General features: G+C 49.3%; 1 protein-coding gene across 6 annotated transcripts in view; it reads left to right on the plus strand.

The window, feature by feature from the left end:
• Positions 1 to 21,711, plus strand: part of FMNL2 (formin like 2) — a 195,469-nt gene extending 173,758 nt beyond the window's left edge. For 2 of the 6 annotated variants that reach the window (XM_064155038.1, XM_064155061.1), the window contains 9 exons: positions 1,173 to 1,241; positions 1,412 to 1,492; positions 2,293 to 2,422; positions 3,733 to 3,896; positions 5,426 to 5,527; positions 6,506 to 6,604; positions 8,000 to 8,123; positions 12,308 to 12,401; positions 17,407 to 17,488. In XM_064155038.1, coding sequence (XP_064011108.1) covers positions 1,173 to 1,241; positions 1,412 to 1,492; positions 2,293 to 2,422; positions 3,733 to 3,896; positions 5,426 to 5,527; positions 6,506 to 6,604; positions 8,000 to 8,123; positions 12,308 to 12,401; position 17,407 — 864 coding nt within the window. In that variant the 3' untranslated portion in view covers positions 17,408 to 17,488. Of the gene's footprint in view, positions 1 to 1,172; positions 1,242 to 1,411; positions 1,493 to 2,292; positions 2,423 to 3,732; positions 3,897 to 5,425; positions 5,528 to 6,505; positions 6,605 to 7,999; positions 8,124 to 12,307; positions 12,424 to 17,406 lie in introns of those variants that run through there. The other 4 variants (XM_064155031.1, XM_064155046.1, XM_064155053.1 and 1 more) reach the window with 3 other exon arrangements.
• Positions 21,712 to 22,883: the final 1,172 nt, after the last annotated feature.

Here is a 22,883-nt window from a genome sequence, read left to right on the forward strand (position 1 = left end):
AGGTCTAGGCTGGATGTTGTTAGGAAGTTGTTGTCAGAGAGAGTGATTGGCATTGGAATGGGCTGCCCAGGGAGGTGGTGGAGTTGCTGTGCCTGGAATTGTTGAAGCAAAGCCTGGATGAGGCACTTAGTGCCATGGTCTGGTTGATTGGCCAGGGCTGGGTGCTAGGTTGGACTGGCTGAGCTTGGAGGTCTCTTCCCACCTGGCTGATTCTCTGATTCTATGAAAAGCTTCTTGTTACTGTCAGTCAGTGCTGGTCCATGGGATCTATGAAGGCTTGTCAAGAAAGACATGGACATGTTTAGGTCCTCACTAGAAAGACACTGAGGTGCTGAAGCAGCTCCAGTGAAGCTGAGTGAAGAGTCTGAGGATCAGGGCTGGGGAGGAGCAGCTGAGGGACCTGGGGGTGTTCAGCCTGAAGAAGAGGAGGCTGAGGGGAGACCTCATTGCTCTCTACAGCTCCTTGAAAGGGGTTGCAGTGAGGTGAGGGTTGGTCTCTTCTCCCACATCAACAGCACAAGATGAAATGGCCTCAAGCTGCCCCAGAGGAAGTTTAGGCTGGATAAGAGGAACAGTTTCTTCCCCAGAGGGGTTGTCAAGGCCTGGCCCAGGCTACCCTGCAGTGGTGGAATCTCCTTCCCTGAAGGGCTTTCAGAGCTGTGTAGATGTGGTGCTGAGGGCCATGGTTTGGTGGTGACCTGGCAGTGCTGGGTTCATGGTTGGAGTTGATGACTTTAAAGGTCTCTTCCAGCCACAGAATCAGACAATTATTGAGTCTGGAAGAGACCTCTGAGATCATCAAGTCCAGCCTATGATTGTGGCTGTGTCCCATTCAGCCTGCTGGCTCCCTCACAGTCATAAGGACTGGGATGTAAATAACCCTTCACCCATGCACATCTGAGGGTGGCAGATCCATGGTGCAGGTTAAGTGGCTGAAATGCTGATGTGTCAGGGCAAGGTGGGGCCCATGGGTGTGGATGAGAACCGAGGGCTTCTGAAGAAGTCACAGATTCACAGAATGGGTTGGAAGGGACCTTAAAGACCATCCAGTTCCAACCCCCTGCCATGGGCAGAGGCACCTCCTCTGTAGCCCAGGCTGCTGTAGGCTTTGATTTCACTCTTGGGTTGGAGGTGACACTAACCAAAGCTCTCCTCCCCCTCTCTGCCTGCAGCAACTTCACGCCATAATAGCTGCCTCTGTCTCAATAAAGTCATCCCAAAAGCTGAAGAAGATCCTGGAGGTAGGTCTGACTTCAGATATGTCCAATACCTCCAGCACTCAACTGTGTGTCCCCTCTGTGCCAACTGAAAGCATACCTGGATGCTGACCACCTCTTCTTCCAGAGGTGCCCTCTGAAGCTCTGTGCATGTCCCCTGGACGTTCATGGTCTCCTCTCTTTCATCCTGGCAGATCATCCTGGCCCTTGGGAACTACATGAACAGCAGTAAGAGAGGAGCTGTCTATGGATTTAAGCTACAGAGTTTAGACCTGGTAGGTGAACCAGAGATGGCTTCTGGGACCAGGGGCTGGGGGGAAAGTCTTATGAGGAGCGGGTGAGGGAGCTGGGGTTGTTCAGCCTGGAGAAGAGGAGACTTAGAGGGGACCTCATCACTCTCTACTACTACCTAAAAGGCAGTTGTAGACAGGTGGGGTCAGGCTCTTCTCCCAGGCAACCAGCGACAGGACAAGAAGGCATGGCCTGAGGCTGTGCCAGGGGAGGGTTGGGTTGGATGTTAGGAGGCACTTCCTCATGGAAAGGTGATGAGGCACTGGAATGGACTGCCCAGGGAGGTGGTGGAGTCACCATCCCTGGAGGTCTTTCAGAAAAGCTCACTGCCTTGTGAGGAGAGGCTGAGGGCCCAGGGGCTGTTTAGTCTGGAGAAGAGAAGACTGAGAGGGGATTTAATCAGTGCCTGTAACTATCTGAGGGCTGGGGGTCAGGAGGGGGACAGGCTCTGCTCACTGCTCCCTGGGATAGGACAAGGAGCAATGGATGGAAGCTGCAGCACAGGAGGTTCCAGCTCAACCCAAGGGGGAACTTCTTTCCTGTAAGGGTCCCAGAGCACTGGCACAGGCTGCCCAGAGAGGCTGTGGAGTCTCCTTCTCTGGAGCCTTTCCAGGCCTGTTTGGATGTGTTCCTGTGTGACCTGAGCTAGACTGTATGGTCCTGCTCTGGCAGGTGGATGGGATGATCTCTTTGGGTCCCTTCCCAGCCCTGCCATCCTGTGTGTGAGCCTGTGATGAGGCACTTGGTGGCATGGTTTAGGAATGTCTTTGCTTTCTCCCCCCAGCTCCTGGAGACAAAGTCCACAGACCGCAAGCAGACTCTGCTGCACTACATCTCAAACGTGGTCAAGGAGAAGTACCAGCACGTGTCCCTCTTCTACAATGAGCTTCACTACGTGGAGAAGGCTGCTGCAGGTACCATCACCCTCCCAGGCCCTGCCAGGGGTGCTGCCACCTGTGGTGCCACAGGCCCACAGGAGGGCAGGGGTTGGAAGGGACCTTCACAGGTCATCGAGTCCAACGCCCCTGCTGGAGCAGGACCACACAATCTAGCTCAGGTCACACAGGAACACATCCAGACAGGGCTTGACAGTCTCCAGAGAAGGAAACTCCACAACCTCCCTGGGCAGCCTGTGCCAGTGCTCTGGGACCCTTACAGTCAAGAAGTTCTTCCTCATGTTGAGCTGGAACTCCCTGTGCTGTAGTTGACATCCATTGCTTCTTGTCTTGTCCCAGGGCACAACTGAGAAGAGTTTGTCCCCTCCCTCTTGACCCCCAGCCCTCAGATATCTATAAACATTGATTAGATCCCCTCTAAGTCTCCTTTTCACCAAACCAAACAGTCCCAGGTCTCTCAGCCTCTCCTCACAGAGCAGTGCTGCAGCCCCTTCAGCATCTTTGTAGCCCTCCCTTGGAGTCTCTCCAGTAGATCTCTGCCCCTCCTGAACTGGGGAGCCCAGAGGTGAATGCAGTATTCAGGTGAGGTCTCACCAGGGCAGAGTAGAGAAGCAGGACAACCTCCCTCGACCTTCTGGCCACACTCCTCTTAATGCCCCCCAGGACCCCATTGGCCTTCTTGGCCCCAAGGGCACATTGCTGTGCCCTGGAGAGCTTCTTGTCCACCAGCACTCCCAGCTCCTTCTCCACAGGGCTGCCCTCCAGCAGATCACCTCCCAGCCTGTGCTGGTGCAGTTTACTGTTCCTCCCCAGGTGCAGGACTCTGCACTCATCCTTGCTGAACCTCATCAGGTTCCTCTGTGCCCAGCTCTCAGCCTGTCCAAGCCTCACTGAACGGCCTCACAGCCTCCAGGTGTCTCAGCCAAGCCTCCCAGTTTGGTGTGGTCAGCTAAATTAGCTGAACAGACTCTGTCCCCTCCTGGATGGCACTGATGATGCTGAACAGGACTGGCCCCAGCACTGACCCCTGGGGGACTGCACTAGTGACAGCTCTCCTGCTGGACTCAGCACCACTCATCACCACTCTTTGCACTCCATTGTGTGACCAGTTCCTAACCCTGCCTGCTCTTCTGTCCCCCACTTCCTCAGCTTCCTCACAAGGATGCTGTGGGAGACAGTGTCAAAAGCCTTGCTGAAAGCCACATGAAGGTTTTCAGCATGCATGGGGTCATGGAGGCTCTTCTTGATGGGGAGTTGAAGCTGTGGGTTCAGCTGCTTGCACAGCAGGAGCAATGCAGCATTTTGGGGTTGTTTTTTTATGTCCTTAGTGTCTCTGGAAAATGTCCTCCTGGACGTGAAGGAGCTGCAGAGGGGCCTGGACCTGACGAAGCGTGAGTACACCATGCACGACCACAACACCATGCTGAAGGACTTCATCCAGAACAATGAGGGCAAGCTGAAGAAGCTGCAGGATGATGCCAAAATTGCCCAGGTAACTTCTGCTTTCTTGGCTTGCTCTGGGGAGAGGTTTGGCCACAACAACCCTAAGCAGTGCTAAAGGCTGGGGACACAGTGGCTGGAGAGCAGCCAGGCAGAAAGGGAACTGGAGGCATGGGTAGAGAGTAGCTGGAACATGAGCTACAGAGCTACAGCACAGAGGCTGTGCCCAGGTGGGCAGGAGAGCCAATGGCATCCTGGGCTGGCTCAGGAGCAGTGTGGCCAGCAGGACAAGGGTGGTTCTTCTGTCCCTGTGCTCAGCACTGCTCAGGCCACACCTTGAGTGCTGTGTCCAGTTCTGGGCTCCTCAATTCAAGAGAGATGTTGAGGTGCTGGAAGGTGTCCAGAGAAGGGCGACAAAGCTGGTGAGGGGCCTGGAGCACAGCCCTGTGAGGAGAGGCTGAGGGAGCTGGGGGTGTGCAGCCTGCAGAAGAGGAGGCTCAGGGCAGAGCTCATTGCTGTCTGCAACTACCTGAAGGGAGGCTGTAGCCAGGTGGGGTTGGGCTCTTCTGCCAGGCAGCCAGCAACAGAACAAGGGGACACAGTCTCAAGCTGTGCCAGGGGAAGTATAGGCTGGATGTTTGGAGGAAGTTGTTGTCAGAGAGAGTGATTGGCATTGGAATGGGCTGCCCAGGGAGGTGGTGGAGTCACTGTGCCTGGAGGTGCTGAAGCCAAGCCTGGCTGGGGCACTTAGTGCCATGGTCTGGTTGATTGGCCAGGGCTGGGTGCTAGGTTGGGCTGGCTGATCTTGGAGGTCTCTTCCAACCTGGTTGATTCTATGATTCCAAGGTTGAGGGACAGGCTCAGGAGGAAGGACATACAGGAGGAAAAGGTGCACCAGCACTGTGTGGGACAAGATGCCATCCAGAGGGACCTGGACAGGCTTAAGCGTGGACCCACTTGAGCAGGTTGCCCAGGGAGGTCATAGATGTTCCTTCCCTGGAGGTGAGATGAAGCTGGATGAGGCCCTGAGTAACTTGGGCTGGTGGGAGGTGTCCCTGTTCTTGGCAGGGGGGTTGGAACTGGATGATCTTTAAGGTCCCTTCCAACCAATGAATCCATGAACCTCATGACCTTGAGCAAGGCCAAGTGCAAGGTCCTGCACACAGGTCCAGACAGCCTCCAGTATCAATGCTGGCAGATGGGGACAGTTCTCTTAGCAGAGGCTGTTTGGCAGGACAAGAGGTGATGGTTTGAATTAAGGGAGACATTCAGGCTGGAGAGAAGGGAGAAATGTTTGACACAGGTGAAACTCTGGCCCAAAGAGGTGAGGGATTCCCTGGACCCACTGCAGGTTTGGGGCTCTGAGCAAGCTGCTCTAGTGGCAGACATCCCTGCTGACTGCATAGGTGTTGGACTGGACGAGCTTTGAAGGTCCCTTCCAACCCAAACCAGTATGATTCTACATCTCACTGAGGGTTTGCCAGGTGGAGTAAGGCTGGAGCCACTTCAGCAGCTCGGGCAGTAGTGGGTGGTGAGCTTGCTGTGGAATGCTCACAGCACATCAACCTCTGATTTCTGTAGGATGCCTTCGATGATGCTGTCAAGTACTTTGGGGAGAACCCCAAGACCACTCCCCCGTCGGTCTTCTTCCCAGTCTTTGTCCGCTTCGTGAAGGCCTACAAGGTAAACTGGAGCCTTCTCCTTGCCTTTCCCTTTCCCCTTCCCTTTTCCCTTCTTTCCTTTCCCTTTCCTCTTCTCCTTCCCTTGTCCCTTCTCCCCTTCCTTTCTCCCTTCTTTCCTTTCCCTTTTCCCCCTTCCCTTTTCCCTTCTCCCCTTCCTTTCTCCCTTCTTTCCTTTCCCCTTCCCCTTCTCCCTCCCTTTCCCCTTCTCCCTCCCTTTCCCCTTCTCCCTCCCTTTCCCCTTCTCCCTCCCTTTCCCCTTCTCCCTCCCTTTCCCCTTCTCCCTCCCTTTCCCCTTCTCCCTCCCTTTCCCCTTCTCCCTCCCTTTCCCCTTCTCCCTCCCTTTCCCCTTCTCCCTCCCTTTCCCCTTCTCCCTCCCTTTCCCCTTCTCCCTCCCTTTCCCCTTCTCCCTCCCTTTCCCCTTCTCCCTCCCTTTCCCTCCTCCCTCCCTTTCCCTTCTCCCTCCCTTTCCCCTTCTCCCTCCCTTTCCCCTTCTCCCTCCCTTTCCCCTTCTCCCTCCCTTTCCCCTTCTCCCTCCCTTTCCCCTTCTCCCTCCCTTTCCCCTTCTCCCTTTCCCTCCCCTGTCCTCTCTACTCTCATCTGGTGCCCAGGGCGCTTGCTTCTCCCGAGGCAGTCCTGGAGCTCCCCCTAGCGGTGAAGCGGAGTTGAGCCACCGCCAGCCTCCGGCAGCACCGATACTTGGGTTGGGATTGCCGTCAGGGCTGGGAGCCAATGCAGCTGCCTGAGACCCTGGAGGAACCTTCAGATGCTCAGTATCTGGGTGGTTGCACCCTCAACCCTGTGTGGGACTGGGAGGGGATGGGTCGTGTGACCCAGGAAGGTCACCCCCAGGCCATTGTGTTCCAGAGGCAGCTGAACTGCTGCTTTGGCAAGCCCCGTGGTGACAAAAGCTGCTGGCACTCATGATGTGTAGGTTCCTACAACAAGGGGAAGCTCTAACCTGTGGTTTTGTCACCAACAGCAAGCAGAAGAAGAGAACGAGTTGAGGAAAAAGCAGGAGCAAGCCTTAATGGAAAAACTTATGGAGCAGGAAGCCTTGATGGAGCAACAGGACCAAAAGGTATGACAGGGATGGGTGGCACAGGCAGAAGCCATCACCTTCCTGTTTCTCCTCCTGGCTCAGGAACCTCAGCTTTCTGTGAGAGCTTCAGTTGGCCAGCTTAGAAATGAGGCCTCACATTACCTTCTCTGGGTGGCCTTCTGCTGTGGCTGCCTTGCTGAGGCAACACTTCAGATGTTTAGGATGGGGCAACCTGCTCTAGTTGGAGATGTCCCTGCTTATTGCAGAGAGGTTGGACTAAGTGAGCTTTAAAGGTCCCTTCCGACCCAAACCGTTTGATGATTCTAGCACTTGCTGCAGGAATGTGGGTAGGGAGACACTGGGATAGGTCAATGGATAGGACAACTATTCCTAACAGGGAGGTTATGGATACTCCCTCCCTGGAGGTGTTCCAGACCAGCTTGGATGGGGCCTTGAGGAATCTGGTCTAGTGGAAGGTGTCCCTGCCCATGGCAGAGGGGCTGGAACTAGGTGATCGTTGAGGTCCCTTCCAACCCAAACCATTCTGTGAATCTGTGACCATTCCTTTGGCTCCACAACAGGCACTTCCTTGGCTGATGTCACTCCCCAAGCCTGTTGTTGGGATCTTTAATCCTAGCTAAGCAATTTGCCTTGGAAGGAAGCTATCTTCTCCTTGCTCTCCTCAGGCTTTTCAAAGGTGAGAGTGTGGAGCTCCAGTTCCAAGTGGTGCTTAAGCTTGGGAGTAGATCACAAACTCAAGAGACAAGCAGCTTTCAGCCAGGGTAACTGCTGACTGCCCATCCTTCACAGAATCCCAGCGTGGTGAGGCTTGGAAGGCACCTCTGGAGATCATCCAGCCCTGCTTTAGCAGGGTCACCCACAGCAGGCTGCCCAGGATTGTGTCTAGGCAGGTTTGAAGGTCTCTAGTGAAGACAGCCCCCCATGGCCAGCAGCTAACCACACTCCTGTGGATTGCCCATCTTGCAAAATGGGACAGTTGGCATTTGCTGGGTGGCAGCAGTGGTCACCAGCAGGTAGCTGGAGGTGATTCCTTCCAAATCTTCCCTTCCCCTCAAAGGAGGTTGCAGTGAGGTGGGGGTTGGGCTCTTCTCACCTGCAACAGGTGACAGGAAATGGCCTCAAGTTGTGCCAAGGGAGGTCAGGTTGGACAGGAGGAACAATTTCTTCACAGAAGGGGTTCTCAGGCACTGGAACAGGCTGCCCAGGGAGGTGGTGGAGTCACCACACCAGAGGTGTTCAAGGAATGCATGGAGATGGCACTTGGGAACACGGTTTAGTGGTGATTGCTTAGCAGAATGGTAAGATTCTGAGCTCTAGGCGAGCAGCTGGACTTGATGATCCCAAAGATCTCTTCCAACCCCCAGAGTTCTGTGATTCCCTGCTTCTGTGTCATCCTCTTCTCTTTGCTTCCAGTCTCCTTCCCACAAAACCAAGAGGCAGCAGCAGGAGCTGATTGCGGAGCTGCGCCGGCGGCAGGTGAAGGACAACAGGCACGTGTACGAAGGGAAGGATGGTGCCATTGAAGACATCATCACAGGTATGGCATCCTGGTTTCTGGCACCACAGGGCCTCTTGCCCAAAGGACACTGACATGCTTCTGCCCTGCTCCTAGGAGCCTCCTCTCAAGCAGAGCTAAGGACCTTCTCTATATGACATTGGTCAAGTGTAGGAGCTTCTGCCGATGGTGTCTAACAAACCAGCCCCAGTAACCTGCCTGGACAGCAGGTTCTTAGCTCTTCTCTTGCAGCTCAGTCTCTGGACTTCAGAGTAGGCTGACACTCTGAGGGAGACATGCATGATATGGAGATCCTTCCCAGAACCCCCTTTGGTCCCCCAGAATGAGGTGAATGGTGGTTGGTTAATGTCACCAAGAGCCCACATGGCCATTGGAATGTGCTAACAGTGACAGCCAAGCATTTAGTCAGCCCTCAGTGAGTTATGGCCCTTTGATGCCACTCAGATGTGGGAGCAAAGCCTCCTCTGATCCCAACCTGGAGCTACAGAACCTGTGATGCACCTCATATGGAGGAGCAAAGCCTCCTCTGATCCCAACCTGGAGCATCACAGCTTCTGTAGCTCCTCAGATGTGGGACCAAAGCCTCCTCTCATCCCAACCTGGAGCATCACAGGTTCTGTAGCTCCTCAGATGGGGAAGCAAAGCTTCCTCTGACCTCATCCTAGGGCTGGAGAACCTGCTGTCATGACCCAGCCCAGGGAGGACCTTCATGCAGATCCTGGCTGATAAAAATTGTCTCCTTAAAGACATGTTTTGCTCAGGAGTCAGTCAGAGCTCCTCTGTGATCTTTAATCCATGCAGCACTGGGATGTTCCTGCAGGTTCCCCACCTGTGTTGTGGAAGGATCAGGATTTTAACCCTCTGGAGGCCTTGCAGTCATTGGTTTGCTCTGCACAGCAGCTCAGAACAAGGTCTTTGGGCAGCATTTCCAAGTGCTGCTCCTGAATGGAGTTTCCCCAAAGGTTTTTCTCCTGCAGGAGAACTGTCTCACCACTCACCAAGGACAGCCAAGGTAGACTTTTGCCCAACCAGATGACAGGGCTGAAGTGCTGGAAGCTCTCCCAACCCTTTGATTGGCAGCTTCCCACAAGAGTCTTTGCTCACTGCCTCCAATATCTAATCTGTTCTTGCTCCTACAAATCCTACAGACTCCTGTGGGGTTGTCCATCCTGGAGAAGAGAAAGCTCCAGGGAGACCTTCTGGTGGCCTTTCAGTGCTTCAGGGGGCCAGCCAGAAAGCTGAGCAGGGCCTGTTGTGACAGGACAAGGCATGATAATTTGGAGTGAAAGAGGGAGATTGAGACTGGAGAGAAGGGAGAAATGTTTGACGCTGTGGAAGATCTGGTTGCTAAGACCCAACAATCAGTGATGCAGCACTGGAGAGGGTCACTCCAAGCCTAGTTCCCATGGCCCAACAATCACTGATGCAGCACTGGAGAGGGTCACTCCAAGCCTAGTTCCCATGGCCCAACAATCAGTGATGCAGCACTGGAGAGGGTCACTCCAAGCCTAGTTTCCCATGGCCCAAACAATTCACTGATGCAGCACTGGAGAGGGTCACTCCAAGCCTAGTTCCCATGGCCCAACAATCACTGATGCAGCACTGGAGAGGGTCACTCCAAGCCTAGTTCCCATGGCCCAACAATCACTGATGCAGCACTGGAGAGGGTCACTCCAAGCCTAGTTCCCATGGCCCAACAATCACTGATGCAGCACTGGAGAGGGTCACTCCAAGCCTAGTTCCCATGGCCTAACAATCACTGATGCCAGCACTGGAGAGGGGTCACTCCAAGCCTAGTTCCCATGGCCCAACAATCACTGATGCAGCACTAGAGAGGGTCACTCCAAGCCTAGTTCCCATGGCCCAACAATCACTGATGCAGCACTGGAGAGGGTCACTCCAAGCCTAGTTCCCACGGCCCAACAATCACTGATGCAGCACTAGAGAGGGTCACTCCAAGCCTAGTTCCCATGGCCCAACAATCACTGATGCAGCACTAGAGAGGGTCACTCCATGCCTAGTTCCCATGGCCCAACAATCACTGATGCAGCACTGGAGAGGGTCACTCCATGCCTAGTTCCCATGGCCCAACAGTCACTGATGCAGCACTGGAGAAGGTCACTCCAAGCCTAGTTGCCCAGACCCAACAATCACTGATGCAGCACTGGAGAGGATCACTCCAAGCCTAGTTGCCCAGACCCAACAATCACTGATGCAGCACTGGAGAGGGTCACTCCAAGCCTAGTTGCCCAGACCCAACAATCACTGATGCAGCACTCAAAGTTTTACAATCACCTGGTTGCCACGACCCCACTGAAGCTCAGCGCAGGTAGAGTGTTGCTTGGAAGGTCTCCAGGTGTCCTTGGGTGTCCACAAGGGGATCACTAAGGTGGTACTAACGTGAGCAAGCAGCTTCTGATGGCTCTGTTTGTCTGTTTGGCTGTTGTTATTCCCATGCAGTGCTGAAGACTGTGCCCTTTACTGCTCGAACGGCCAAGCGGGGCTCTCGGTTCTTCTGCGACCCCGTTCTCACTGAGGAATTCCATTACTAAACTATTTCCTATTTCACATCTGATGCTCTTAGAACCCAGGAAGGTTGCTGTAGATTATCTGTTGGTTTTTCTTTTTCTTGACACTTCTCCATTCCTCTGGCTCTCAAGCCAAGGATCATGTGAATGTTGAGTGTGTAGTCACGTCCCACGTCCACCTCACCCTGTATTCCTGTCACTTCATGTTGCATGTTCCCCTGGGTCGATAACTTCTTGTTCCATTGATGTCCTGCAGGTGTTGTTGGCCATCCTTGCCTTCCAAAGGCATCACTCACCCTTCCTGTCATAGAACAGCAAGTGGTGGAAGTCACGGTGGAACAGGTTGCTTAAAGAAGTTGTGGACGCCTCATGCCTGGAGGTGTTCAAGGCTCAGGCTGGATGAGGATTTGAGCAACCTGGGCTAGTGGAAGGTGTCCCTGCCCGTGGTAGGGGGTTGGAACTAGGTGATCTTGAAGGTCCCTTCCAACTCAAGCCATTCAATGGTTCTATGAATTGGTCTTCAGGTGTCCCATGTGTGAATCATAGAATCAGAGAATTATTTGGGTTGAAAAAGACCTCTAAGATCATCAAGTCCAACCATCAACTCAACACCACCATGGCCATTAAACCACCTCCAAGATGATATGATCTGATTTGGTGCAGGTCTCCTGCAGCTTCACAGGACTTAAGAGATTCAAGAGGCAGAAAGTGACAATTCACCTGGCTTTTCTATGTCATCTCTCCTGGGCTGTAGCCCTTCCTCTGTCTGCCAAGCTCCCTCTGTCCAGTGCATGTCCTCCATCAGCTCTGCTCCACAGCAGAATCAGGGGTTGCATGAAGTTCAGTGGTGGGACTTTCTCAGGGGGGGTGTTAATTTTCTGGGTGTCTGCAAGGGCTCTTGTGGTTTAGATCTTTTAACCAGCACCTGCATGTTTTGCATGAGATCACAAACAGCCTGAGATCTTCCCTCATTTGGTCACATCCATAGTCCACCTCTTTCAGTTCCATGCCAGCTTTCTCTACGTCAATGTTTGCTGAGCACTAAACCAAGTGCCAGGTCACTTGGACTCTGTGTGTGGCGCTGGGCTTGGGCTGGGCGATGGCAGCAGCAACTGAAGCAGCGGTGGGAGAGGGAAGGGGAAAGAGTCTGGGGGGAACCCAGTGATGTGCCACAACCAGGGAAAAGGCTGAGAGGGAAGCAAGCAGCCAAGAGAAAAGCTTGACATGGAACTGAACAGCCTGGGTGTGGTGTGAAGCGTGGGCCGGGCGCGTGTAACCCAGCAGGGCCCCCAGCGCTGCTGTCTTGCATGAGGCTTGGGAAGACAACAGCGCTCCGCTTCCCGCTGCTTCTGACTAACTATCAGCTCAAGGGGTGGTTGCTCGTTGGGGTTAACTGCTGTCTGCCTCTCTTTCTGGAGCCAACCTTCAAAGCAGCTTGGAATTTGGGTAGGGAGAGGTGAGGGTGACCCTCTTTATCCTCTCCTCCCCGTGTCTAACCTCCTCTTGCAGCCTTGGCCCCTCTCTTGCTCCGCCGGCTAACGCGCTTGGGAGTTCTCAACCACCAAGTTGGACCTTCATTTGATTTTCATTTTTTTTTTCCCCATCCCATTTTAAACTTAACCATCTTTTTTTGTTTGTTTGTTTTTGTTTTGTTTTTCTTCTTTTGTTTCTGTTTAGCCCTAAAGAAGAATAATATCACTAAATTTCCCAATGTTCACTCGAGGGTAAGGATTTCTTCTAGCACACCGCTGGTGGAGGATACACAGAGCTGGCAAGCATCACTTTTTACTTAGCTTCCTCCTCTCTCTGTCTGCCAGGCAGCCTGCTGGTAGATGTGGCTAAGAGTAATACTGGTGAGAGCACAAGGGGCCTCCCCGACTTCATTGGCACCCACTGTGGTGCAGGGGACCCTGCAGGTCTTTGCTTGGTGGCTGCCTTCACCCTCTCTGTATTTGCAGAGAAATCCTGAAATTGTAGAGGCATTAAAAAGGCAGAGAATCCTGGAGTCATGGAATTAGAGAATCCTGGAGTCATGGAATGGCAAAATCATAGACTTGTGGGGTTATAAAATCTGAGAGATCTTAGAATCGTGAAGTTGTAGAGATCACAGGACTGTGGGATGGTAGAATCGTGGAATCAGAGAGATCACAAAGTTATCAAATCCTGGAATCAGAGAGATGATACAGTTAGTAGAGTCATGGAACTATAGAGAGCACAGAATCATGGAGTCAGAGCACAGAGTCATGGAGTCGTAGAGATCACAGAGTTATAGAATCATGGAATCAGAGAGATCATAGAATTATCAAATGCTGGAATCATAGAGATCACAGAGTAAAGAATCCTGGAATCAGAGGGCACAGAACCATGGAATCATAGAGATCATAGAGTTAATAGAGTCATGAAACCATAGAGAGCACAGAACCATGGAATCAGAGAGATCATAGAGTTAATAGAGTTATGAAACCATAGAGAGAACAGAACCATGGAATCAAAGAGATCATAGAGTTAATAGAGTTATGAAACCATAGAGAGCACAGAACCATGGAATCAAAGAGATCATAGAGTTAATAGAGTCATGAAACCATAGAGAGCACAGAACCATGGAATCAAAGAGATCATAGAGTTAATAGAGTTATGAAACCATAGAGAGCACAGAACCATGGAATCAAAGAGATCATAGAGTTAATAGAGTTATGAAACCATAGAGAGCACAGAATCTATGGAAGTCATAGAGATCATAGAGTTAATAGAGTTATGAAACCAGAGAAGCACAGAACCATGGGAATCAAAGAGATCATAGAGTTAATAGAGTCATGAAACCATAGAGAGCACAGAACCATGGAATCAGAGAGATCATAGAGTTAATAGAGTTATGAAACCATAGAGAGCACAGAACCATGGAATCAAAGAGATCATAGAGTTAATAGAGTTATGAAACCATAGAGAGCACAGAACCATGGAATCAAAGAGATCATAGAGTTATGAAACCATAGAGAGCACAGAATCATGGAATCAAAGAGATCATAGAGTTAATAGAGTTATGAAACCATAGAGAGCACAGAACCATGGAATCAAAGAGATCATAGAGTTAATAGAGTTATGAAACCATAGAGAGCACAGAACCATGGAATCAAAGAGATCATAGAGTTAATAGAGTTATGAAACCATAGAGAGCACAGAACTATGGAATCAAAGAGATCATAGAGTTAATAGAGTTATGAAACCATAGAGAGCACAGAACCATGGAATCAAAGAGATCATAGAGTTAATAGAGTTATGAAACCATAGAGAGCACAGAACCATGGAATCAGAGAGATCATAGAGTTAATAGAGTTATGAAACCATAGAGAGCACAGAACCATGGAATCAAAGAGATCATAGAGTTAATAGAGTCATGAAACCATAGAGAGCACAGAACCATGGAATCAGAGAGATTGTAGAGTTATAAAATCATGGAATCACAGAGAGCACAGAATCATGGAGTCGTAGTGATCATGGAGTCACAGAGATCATAGAGTTATAGAATCATGAAACCATAGAGAGCACAGAATCATGGAATCATAGAGGTCATAAAGTTATGAAACCATAGAGAGCACAGAACCATGGAATCAAAGAGATTATGGAGTTAATAGAGTCACGAAACCATAGAGAGCACAGAAACATGGAACCATAGAGTTAATAGAGTCCTGAAACCATAGAGAGCACAGAAACATGGAACCATAGAGTTAATAGACTCATGAAACCATAGAGAGCACAGAAACATGGAACCATAGAGTTAATAGAGTCCTGAAACCATAGAGAGCATAGAAACATGGAACCATAGAGTTAATAGACTCATGAAACCATAGAGAGCACAGAAACATGGAACCATAGAGTTAATAGAGTCCTGAAACCATAGAGAGCACAGAAACATGGAACCATAGAGTTAATAGAGTCATGAAACCATAGAGAGCATAGAAACATGGAACCATAGAGTTAATAGAGTCATGAAACCATAGAGAGCACAGAAACATGGAACCACAGAGTTAATAGAGTCATGAAACCATAGAGAGCACAGAATCATGGAACCATAGAATCATGGAATCAGAGGGATCAGTGTTATAGAATAATGGAACCATAGAGGTCATGTAGTTAGAGAATCATGAGATCATAGAGAGCACAGAATCATAGAGATCATGGAGCTACAGAATCATGGAATCATAGAGAGCACAGAATCAGATGGAATCACAGAATCATGGAACAGAGATCATAGAATCATAGAAGTCAGAAATTGTAGCATCTCTTAAGTCATAGAAATAACAGAATCATAAGATGTTGAGGTAATAGAATTACAGAAACCCTAGAATCACAAAATCACTGAAATCCTAGAGTCATAAAAGAAAGCACAGAATCACTGGATCATAGCAATCCTAGAATCATTCAATCATGATATCATAGAATAATAGCATAAAATCATATAACAGTAGAGATCATGGGAATTACAGAGACCATGGAATTGGAGATCATGGAGTCATGGAATCATAGAAATCATGACTCATAAAATCATAGAGATCATAGAGACCTTAGAACTAATAGAATCCTAACATTGTAGAATCACAGAAATCATGGAGTCAGTCACTGAGGTTGGAACAGACCTGTAAGATCATCAAGTCCAATCTTCCACCCAGCACCTCCATCACCAGGAGTATTTTGGCTCTTTATCCTCCATGTTTAGCCTGAGATAGCCTGGTGCCCTATAGAGGTGGTTTAACCCCATAGTTCCCTGGATATTCTGCTCTCCTCCTCTGGGTCCTGCTTTGGGGCATGAGAGATGGACCAGTAAAAGGCCTGGGAAAGGTCAGCTCCCAAGCAAAAGTACCATCTGCTGGGGTACACCGAGAGCTGAGAGGTTTAGGAGTTGTGCTTAAACCAGGGTGTAGGGCAGCCAGGAAGTCTGAGGTGGAAGTCACCCAAGCCAGCACAAACTTCTTCTCCAGGAGAGGATAAAAAATGACCTCAAAGCCTGCTTGCTGCAGGGGGTTGGACTAGATGACCTTCAGAGGTCCCTTCCAAACCATGATTCTGTGAAGTGGTCTTCAGGTGTCCCATGTGTGCTTGTTACACCACAGCTGCACATGTAACAGCCTTTCCTCAGCATGTCCATCTCCACCTTTCTCCATCATTCCATCCATTGCATGCCCAGTTTCCCTCCTCTTCCTCCCTCAGCAGCAGCAGGGTGGGTCAGGGTGGGCTTTGCTGCCAGTGAGGAGGAAGGAGGTTGACCACTCCACTGCCTTCAGCTTAAGAAGCATCTCTGCAGCTGGCTGAGATGTTGGCATAGGGTAGGACTGGAGCTCTGCAAGCTGGTGGCAGCAGTGCAGGACATCCTCTTAGAGAAATGGGGTTGTAGGGAGTGTAGACCTATCCTGGGGTTGCTAACCACCACTCTACCTGAGGCCTACACCCCCAGCCAGCTTCATCCTGCTTTAGAAAGTGCCTCCTGGCACACCTTAGGCAAAACAATTTGGGTTGATGCTGCCTTCAGTCATGTCCACTAGCGAGGAGATGGTCACAGATGTTAAGTGCTTGGGAAGCTGTTTGAAGGACCAGGCCCATGGCACACCTCAAGCAGACCAATTATGATTGGTGCTGCCTTCACTCATGACCACTAGGCAAGGAGATGTTCACAGATGTTAGTGCTGGAGAGACTGTTTGAAGGACCAGGCCCATGGCACACCTCAAGCAGACCAATTATGATTGGTGCTGCCTTCACTCATGCCCACTAGGCAAGGACCAATTATGATTGGTGCTGCCTTCACTCATGCCCACTAGCAAGGAGATGGTCACAGATGTTAGTGCTGGAGAGACTGTTTGAAGGACCAGGCCCATGGCACACCTCAAGCAGACCAATTATGATTGGTGCTGCCTTCACTCATGCCCACTAGCGAGGAGATGTTCACAGGTGTTAGTGCTGGAGAGACTGTTTGAAGGACCAGGCCCATGGCACACCTCAAGCAGACCAATTATGATTGGTGCTGCCTTCACTCATGCCCACTAGGCAAGGACCAATTATGATTGGTGCTGCCTTCACTCATGGCCACCAGCGAGGAGATGGTCACAGATGTTAGTGCTGGAGAGACTGTTTGAAGGACCAGACCTAAGGCACACCTCAAGCAGACCAATTATGATTGGTGCTGCCTTCACTCATGCCCACTAGGCAAGGACCAATTATGATTGGTGCTGCCTTCACTCATGGCCACCAGCGAGGAGATGGTCACAGATGTTAGTGCTGGAGAGACTGTTTGAAGGACCAGGCCCATGGCACACCTCAAGCAAACCAATTATGATTGGTGCTGCCTTCACTCATGGCCACTAGCGAGGAGATGGTCACAGATGTTAGTGCTGGAGAGACTGTTTGAAGGACCAGGCCCATGGCACACCTCAAGCAGACCAATTAGGATTGGTGCTGCCTTCCTTCACGCCCACTAGCAAGGAGATGTTGATGATTCAGATGTCAATGACTAGGGGTGAGGAGAAGTTGCCACTAACCTGATGGCCTAAGTCCATCTCACGTCACCAGCATCCCACCAGTATTACCTGCTGCTTGGGCGCGTAGTCAAGGGGCACCTCGATATTTCTGCTCTGGTTGGGGGTGAAGTTCCCTTCTCCTCTTCCTCCACAAGCTGCTTTGATTGGCTTCCAGCAGGACCTTTCCCTGTCTAGCCCGCGTGCTGTGTGTGTGTGTGTGCCCGGGGGCGAGGCCTGCCTGCTGACCGAGCGCTCTTTCCCCCGGGCAGATCTTCGCAACCAGCCGTACCGCCGTGCCGACGCGGTGAGGAGGAGCGTCCGGCGCCGCTTCGACGACCAGAACCTGCGCTCTGCCGGCGGCGCCGAGATCACCATGTGAGCTGCGGGCCAGCCAAGGCGCTGCTGCTGCTGCTGAGGATGAGGAGGGTGGGGTGTGGGCTTGAATCAGACCTTGTCGGCGTCAGCTCTACCTTCTGCCGCTCGTCTGCAGCCTTGGGAACAGCTAAAGAGGCCTTCTGAAGGGCTCAGTGACCTTGACCATCAGCCATGGGTTCTCCACTCAACCGTAGTTAACAAGTGCCTAAAAATTATGGAAGGACCTGCTCAAACTCATGGAAGCAATAGACTGGACCTGACTGGGTATCATCTCTGGACTCCAATCTGCTCTTCAGGGGTTTTAACCAAAATGTAACATATTGGTTGGGTTGGGTTGTTTTATTTTGGCGGGGGGGGGGAGGGGAGAGGTGTCTGGTTTGGGTTGGTTTCTATCAAAGGTTTAGTGGTGACTCTCCTGTGGCTCTGGGCTGGTTGTAAACTGGAATGTGCTCTGCTTTTAAATCCATTCCAAGAGCTTGAGCTTGGCTGCAGCTGCACCAAAGTGGTTTAAGGAGGATCAAATCTTAAGGGCTTTCCATTGCTTATGTGGAAATGCCTCCAAGAAGAGACTACCCCTACCATAGCCAGGCTGTGGTACCACCTACAACAGATGTGGAGGCAATTCCATGAAGAGAGCTCTACCTCTTCCCACCACCCCACCATAGCCAGGCTGTGGTACCATCTACACCAGATGTGGAGGTACCTCCATGAGAAGATCTCTACCTTTTCCTACTACCCCACTGTAGCCTGGCCATGGTACCACATAGATGTGGAAACATCTCCATGACAACACCACCTTTCCTACCTTGCCGTAGCCAAGCCGTGGTGCCAGGTGCAGCAGCTGTGGAAACATCTCCATGAAGACACCTTTCCTGCTCTGCCATAGCCAAGCCATGGTGCCAGGTGCAGCAGCTGTGGAAACATCTCCATGAAGACAGCACCTTTCCTGCTCTGCCATAGCCAAGCCATGGTGCCAGGTACAGCAGCTGTGGAAACATCTCCATGAAGACAGCACCTTTCCTGCTCTGCCATAGCCAAGCCATGGTGCCAGGTGCAGCAGCTGTGGAAACATCTCCATGAAGACACCTTTCCTGCTCTGCCATAGCCAAGCCATGGTGCCAGGTGCAGCAGCTGTGGAAACATCTCCATGAAGACAGCACCTTTCCTGCTCTGCCATAGCCAAGCCATGGTGCCAGGTGCAGCAGCTGTGGAAACATCTCCATGAAGACAGCACCTTTCCTGCTCTGCCATAGCCAAGCCATGGTGCCAGGTACAGCAGCTGTGGAAACATCTCCATGAAGACAGCACCTTTCCTGCTCTGCCACAGCCCAGCCATGGTGCCAGGTGCAGCAGCTGTGGAAACATCTCCATGAAGACAGCACCTTTCCTGCTCTGCCATAGCCAAGCCATGGTGCCAGGTGCAGCAGCTGTGGAAACATCTCCATGAAGACAGCACCTTTCCTGCTCTGCCATAGCCAAGCCATGGTGCCAGGTGCAGCAGCTGTGGAAACATCTCCATGAAGACAGCACCTTTCCTGCTCTGCCACAGCCCAGCCATGGTGCCAGGTACAGCAGCGATCCTGAGATGAGTCTAAGTGGCACACAAGGATTCACTGTGAGGTTTCAGGGACGTCTGGGTGCTCCAGAGGTGGACAGCCTGAGGAAGGTGGCCAAGACATGTGCTATGTTTTTCAGCTAGAGGCAGCTTCTCAGCCAGGGCGTTGATTAATTAGCACTAATTACTTAACAGCTCATTAATCAGTATTAGGATTGGGGGGAGCAGTGCAGCCCAGTTCCTCCTATGTGCCCTGCTCTGTGGGATTCACTCCCAGGTTCCTTGGACAATTCCATTGGGGATCCCTTGGTGCCCAGCCCACAAACATCTTGCTTGGTTATAGGTCACATTCTGAAAGTCTCAGAACCTAAAAAGGGACCTGAGACCTTCCTCCAGCAGCATTCCACACTCTACTGTTGATTGGCAGCAGACCCTCCAGGATCTGTGGGCTTCTACCAACTCTATGCCCACAGGGGTACAATGATCTTCAACCAACAACTCCATGCCCACAGGGTTACAATGATCTTCTCCAACCAACTGCATGGCCACTGAGATCACTGCTCTCCAACCAGCAACTCCAGGCCCACGGGGTTACATGGATCTCCAACCAACTCCATGCCCACAGAGGACACTGATCTGCAACCAGTAACTCCATGCCTACAGGCTTACAATGATCTTCTCCAACTCCACACTCACAGAAGACACTGCTCTCCAACCAACTCCATGCCCACAGGGATCACTCATCTTCTCCAATTCCATGCACACCCAGGACATTGCTCTCCAACCAACAACTCCATGCCCACAGGGTTACAACAGCCTTCTCCAACCAACTCCACACCCACACAGCTACAACAGCCTTCTCCAATCAACTCCATGCCCACAGAGTTACAATGATCCTCTCCAATCAACTCCATGCCCACAGGGTTACAATGATCTTCTCCAACTCCATGCCCACAGGGTTACAACAGCCTTCTCCAACCAACTCCATGCCTACTGGGTTACAACAGCCTTCTCCAACCAACTCCACACCCACACAGCTACAACAGCCTTCTCCAACCAACTCCAAGCCCACAGAGTTACAATGATCCTCTCCAATCAACTCCATGCCCACAGGGTTACAATGATCTTCTCCAACTCCATGCCCACAGGGTTACAACAGCCTTCTCCAACCAACTCCATGCCTACTGGGTTACAACAGCCTTCTCCAACCAACTCCACACCCACACAGCTACAACAGCCTTCTCCAACCAACTCCAAGCCCACAGAGTTACAATGATCTTCTCCAACCAACTCCATGCCCACAGGGTTACAACAGCCTTCTACAACCAACTCCACGCCTACTGGGTTACAACAGCCTTCTACAACCAACTCCATGCCCACAGGGTTACAACAGCCTTCTCCAACCAACTCCATGCCCACAGGGTTACAATGATCTTCTCCAACCAACTCCATGCCTACTGGGTTACAACAGCCTTCTCCAACCAACTCCATGCCCACAGGGTTACAGTGATCTTCTCCAACCAACTCCATGCCCACAGGGTTACAGTGATCTTCTCCCATCAACTCCAAGCCCACAGAGTTACAATGATCTTCTCCAACCAACTCCAAGCCCACAGAGTTGTAATGATCTTCTCCAACCAACTCCATGCCCACAGGGTTACAACAGCCTTCTCCAACCAACTCCATGCCCACAGGGTTACAGTGATCTTCTCCAATCAACTCCATGCCCACAGAGTTACAATGATCTTCTCCAACCAACTCCATGCCCACAGGGTTACAGTGATCTTCTCCAACCAACTCCATGCCCACAGGGTTACAGTGATCTTCTCCAACCAACTCCATGCCCACAGGGTTACAGTGATCTTCTCCCATCAACTCCAAGCCCACAGAGTTACAATGATCTTCTCCAACCAACTCCAAGCCCACAGAGTTGTAATGATCTTCTCCAACCAACTCCATGCCCACAGGGTTACAACAGCCTTCTCCAACCAACTCCATGCCCACAGGGTTACAGTGATCTTCTCCAATCAACTCCATGCCCACAGGGTTACAATGATCTTCTCCAACCAACTCCATGCCTACTGGGTTACAACAGCCTACTCCAACCAACTCCATGCCCACAGGGTTACAGTGATCTTCTCCAACCAACTCCATGCCCACAGGGTTACAGTGATCTTCTCCAACCAACTCCATGCCCACAGGGTTACAGTGATCTTCTCCAACTCCATGCCCACAAATCTCCAAGGTGATAACCAGAAGAGAAAACCACCCCAACATGTCAACTTGCCAAGCTCCTTTTTGCTTCCAGCTTCCTTTCCCTGGGCTAGTGGCATCCATATGTTAATTGTAAAATTCTTGTATAGTATTTAACCACCAAAATTTCCTTTCCCTTCCCCTCCCCCCACCACCCCCCTCCTTTTATTTTTTTTTTGGGTCCTTTTTACCTCGTGCTTTGTTTTTTTGTGTTGTTTTTGCTTGGTTTTTTGTTTTTGGTGAACCCAATGGTGAAAATCCTGCTTTATTCAGTTAGGGGTTTGGTTTTTTTTGCCTCCTCCTTCCTCTTTCCTGGGCTAATTGTGTAGAGAGTTTTGGGTTGTTTTTAAATGTACAGATATTTTGCTACAAAAAAAAAAAAAAAAAGAGAGAGAGAAAAAAAGGGGGAAAAAAAAGAAAAAAAAAGGAACAAAACAAAAAAAATTCAGTGCAGTTTTTTTTTTAATCCTTATTTTGATTTTTTTAATGATTTTTTAAGTGGTTTTTTCATGATTTGTTTTTTCTTTAATGATTTTTTTTATTATCTGTTTTTTTAATGATTTTTTTTAAGCTGATTTTGTTCCTTAATGATTTTAGGTTTTAATTTTTTTTTCAATTATTTGGGTTTTTTTTTATCATTTAAAATGATTTTTACACTTTATTCCCTTTTTTTGTTTTTTATTAATCCTGTCCCATTTTTTCCTGTTTTCTTTTTATTTTGTTCTTTTTTCTTTTTCTTTCTTTTCTTTTTTTAAAATTTTAATTTATTTTTTCGTTTTCTTTATATTTCTTCTTTTTTGTATCTTTTTTTAATTTCTTTTCCTTTTATTCTTTTTATTCTTTCTTTTCCTTTTTATTTCTTCTTTCTTTTCCTTTTTATTTTTTCCTGTTATCTATTTATCTTTTTTAATTTCCTTTATTTCTTTTTTTATTTCTTCCTTTTATTTTTATTTTTTCCTTATTTTTATTATTTTCTTTTATTTTTTCCCTATTTTTCTTTTTATTTCCTTTTTTCTTATTTTTTTCCTTTTTTCCCCTTTTTATTGTTCTTTTTTCTTTTCCTTTTTATTTTTTCCTTTTTCTATTTTCTTTTTTCTTTCTTCATTTTTTCCTTTTTATTTTTTGACTTTTTTCCTTTTTTTTCTTTTTCCTTCTTTCCTTTTTTTATTTTTTGTTTTTTTCCCTTTTTTCCTTTTTTTCATTTTTTTCCTTCTAATTTTTAAAATTTTTTTCTTTTTTTTCCTTTTTCATTTTTTTCTTTTTCCTTTTTTCCTTTTTTATTTTTCTTTTTTTCCTTTTTTCTTTTTTCATTTTTTTCCTAATTTTTCCCTCTTTATTTCTTTTTTTTTCCTTTTATTCCTTTTTTCCATTTTTTTCCTTTTAATTTTTTTCCTTTTTTTCCTTTTTATTTATTTTTAATTTTTTTCCTTTTTCTTTTTTATTTTTCCTTTTTTCTTTTTTTTCCTTTTATTCCTTTTTAAATTTTTTTCCTTTTAACTTTTTTCCTTTTTTTTCCTTTTTATTTATTTTTAATTTTTTTCCTTTTTCTTTTTTTCTTTTTCC

The sequence above is a fragment of the Pogoniulus pusillus genome, chromosome 2 (genome assembly GCF_015220805.1).
Source record: "Pogoniulus pusillus isolate bPogPus1 chromosome 2, bPogPus1.pri, whole genome shotgun sequence".
NCBI classification, from domain to species: Eukaryota; Metazoa; Chordata; class Aves; order Piciformes; family Lybiidae; genus Pogoniulus; species Pogoniulus pusillus.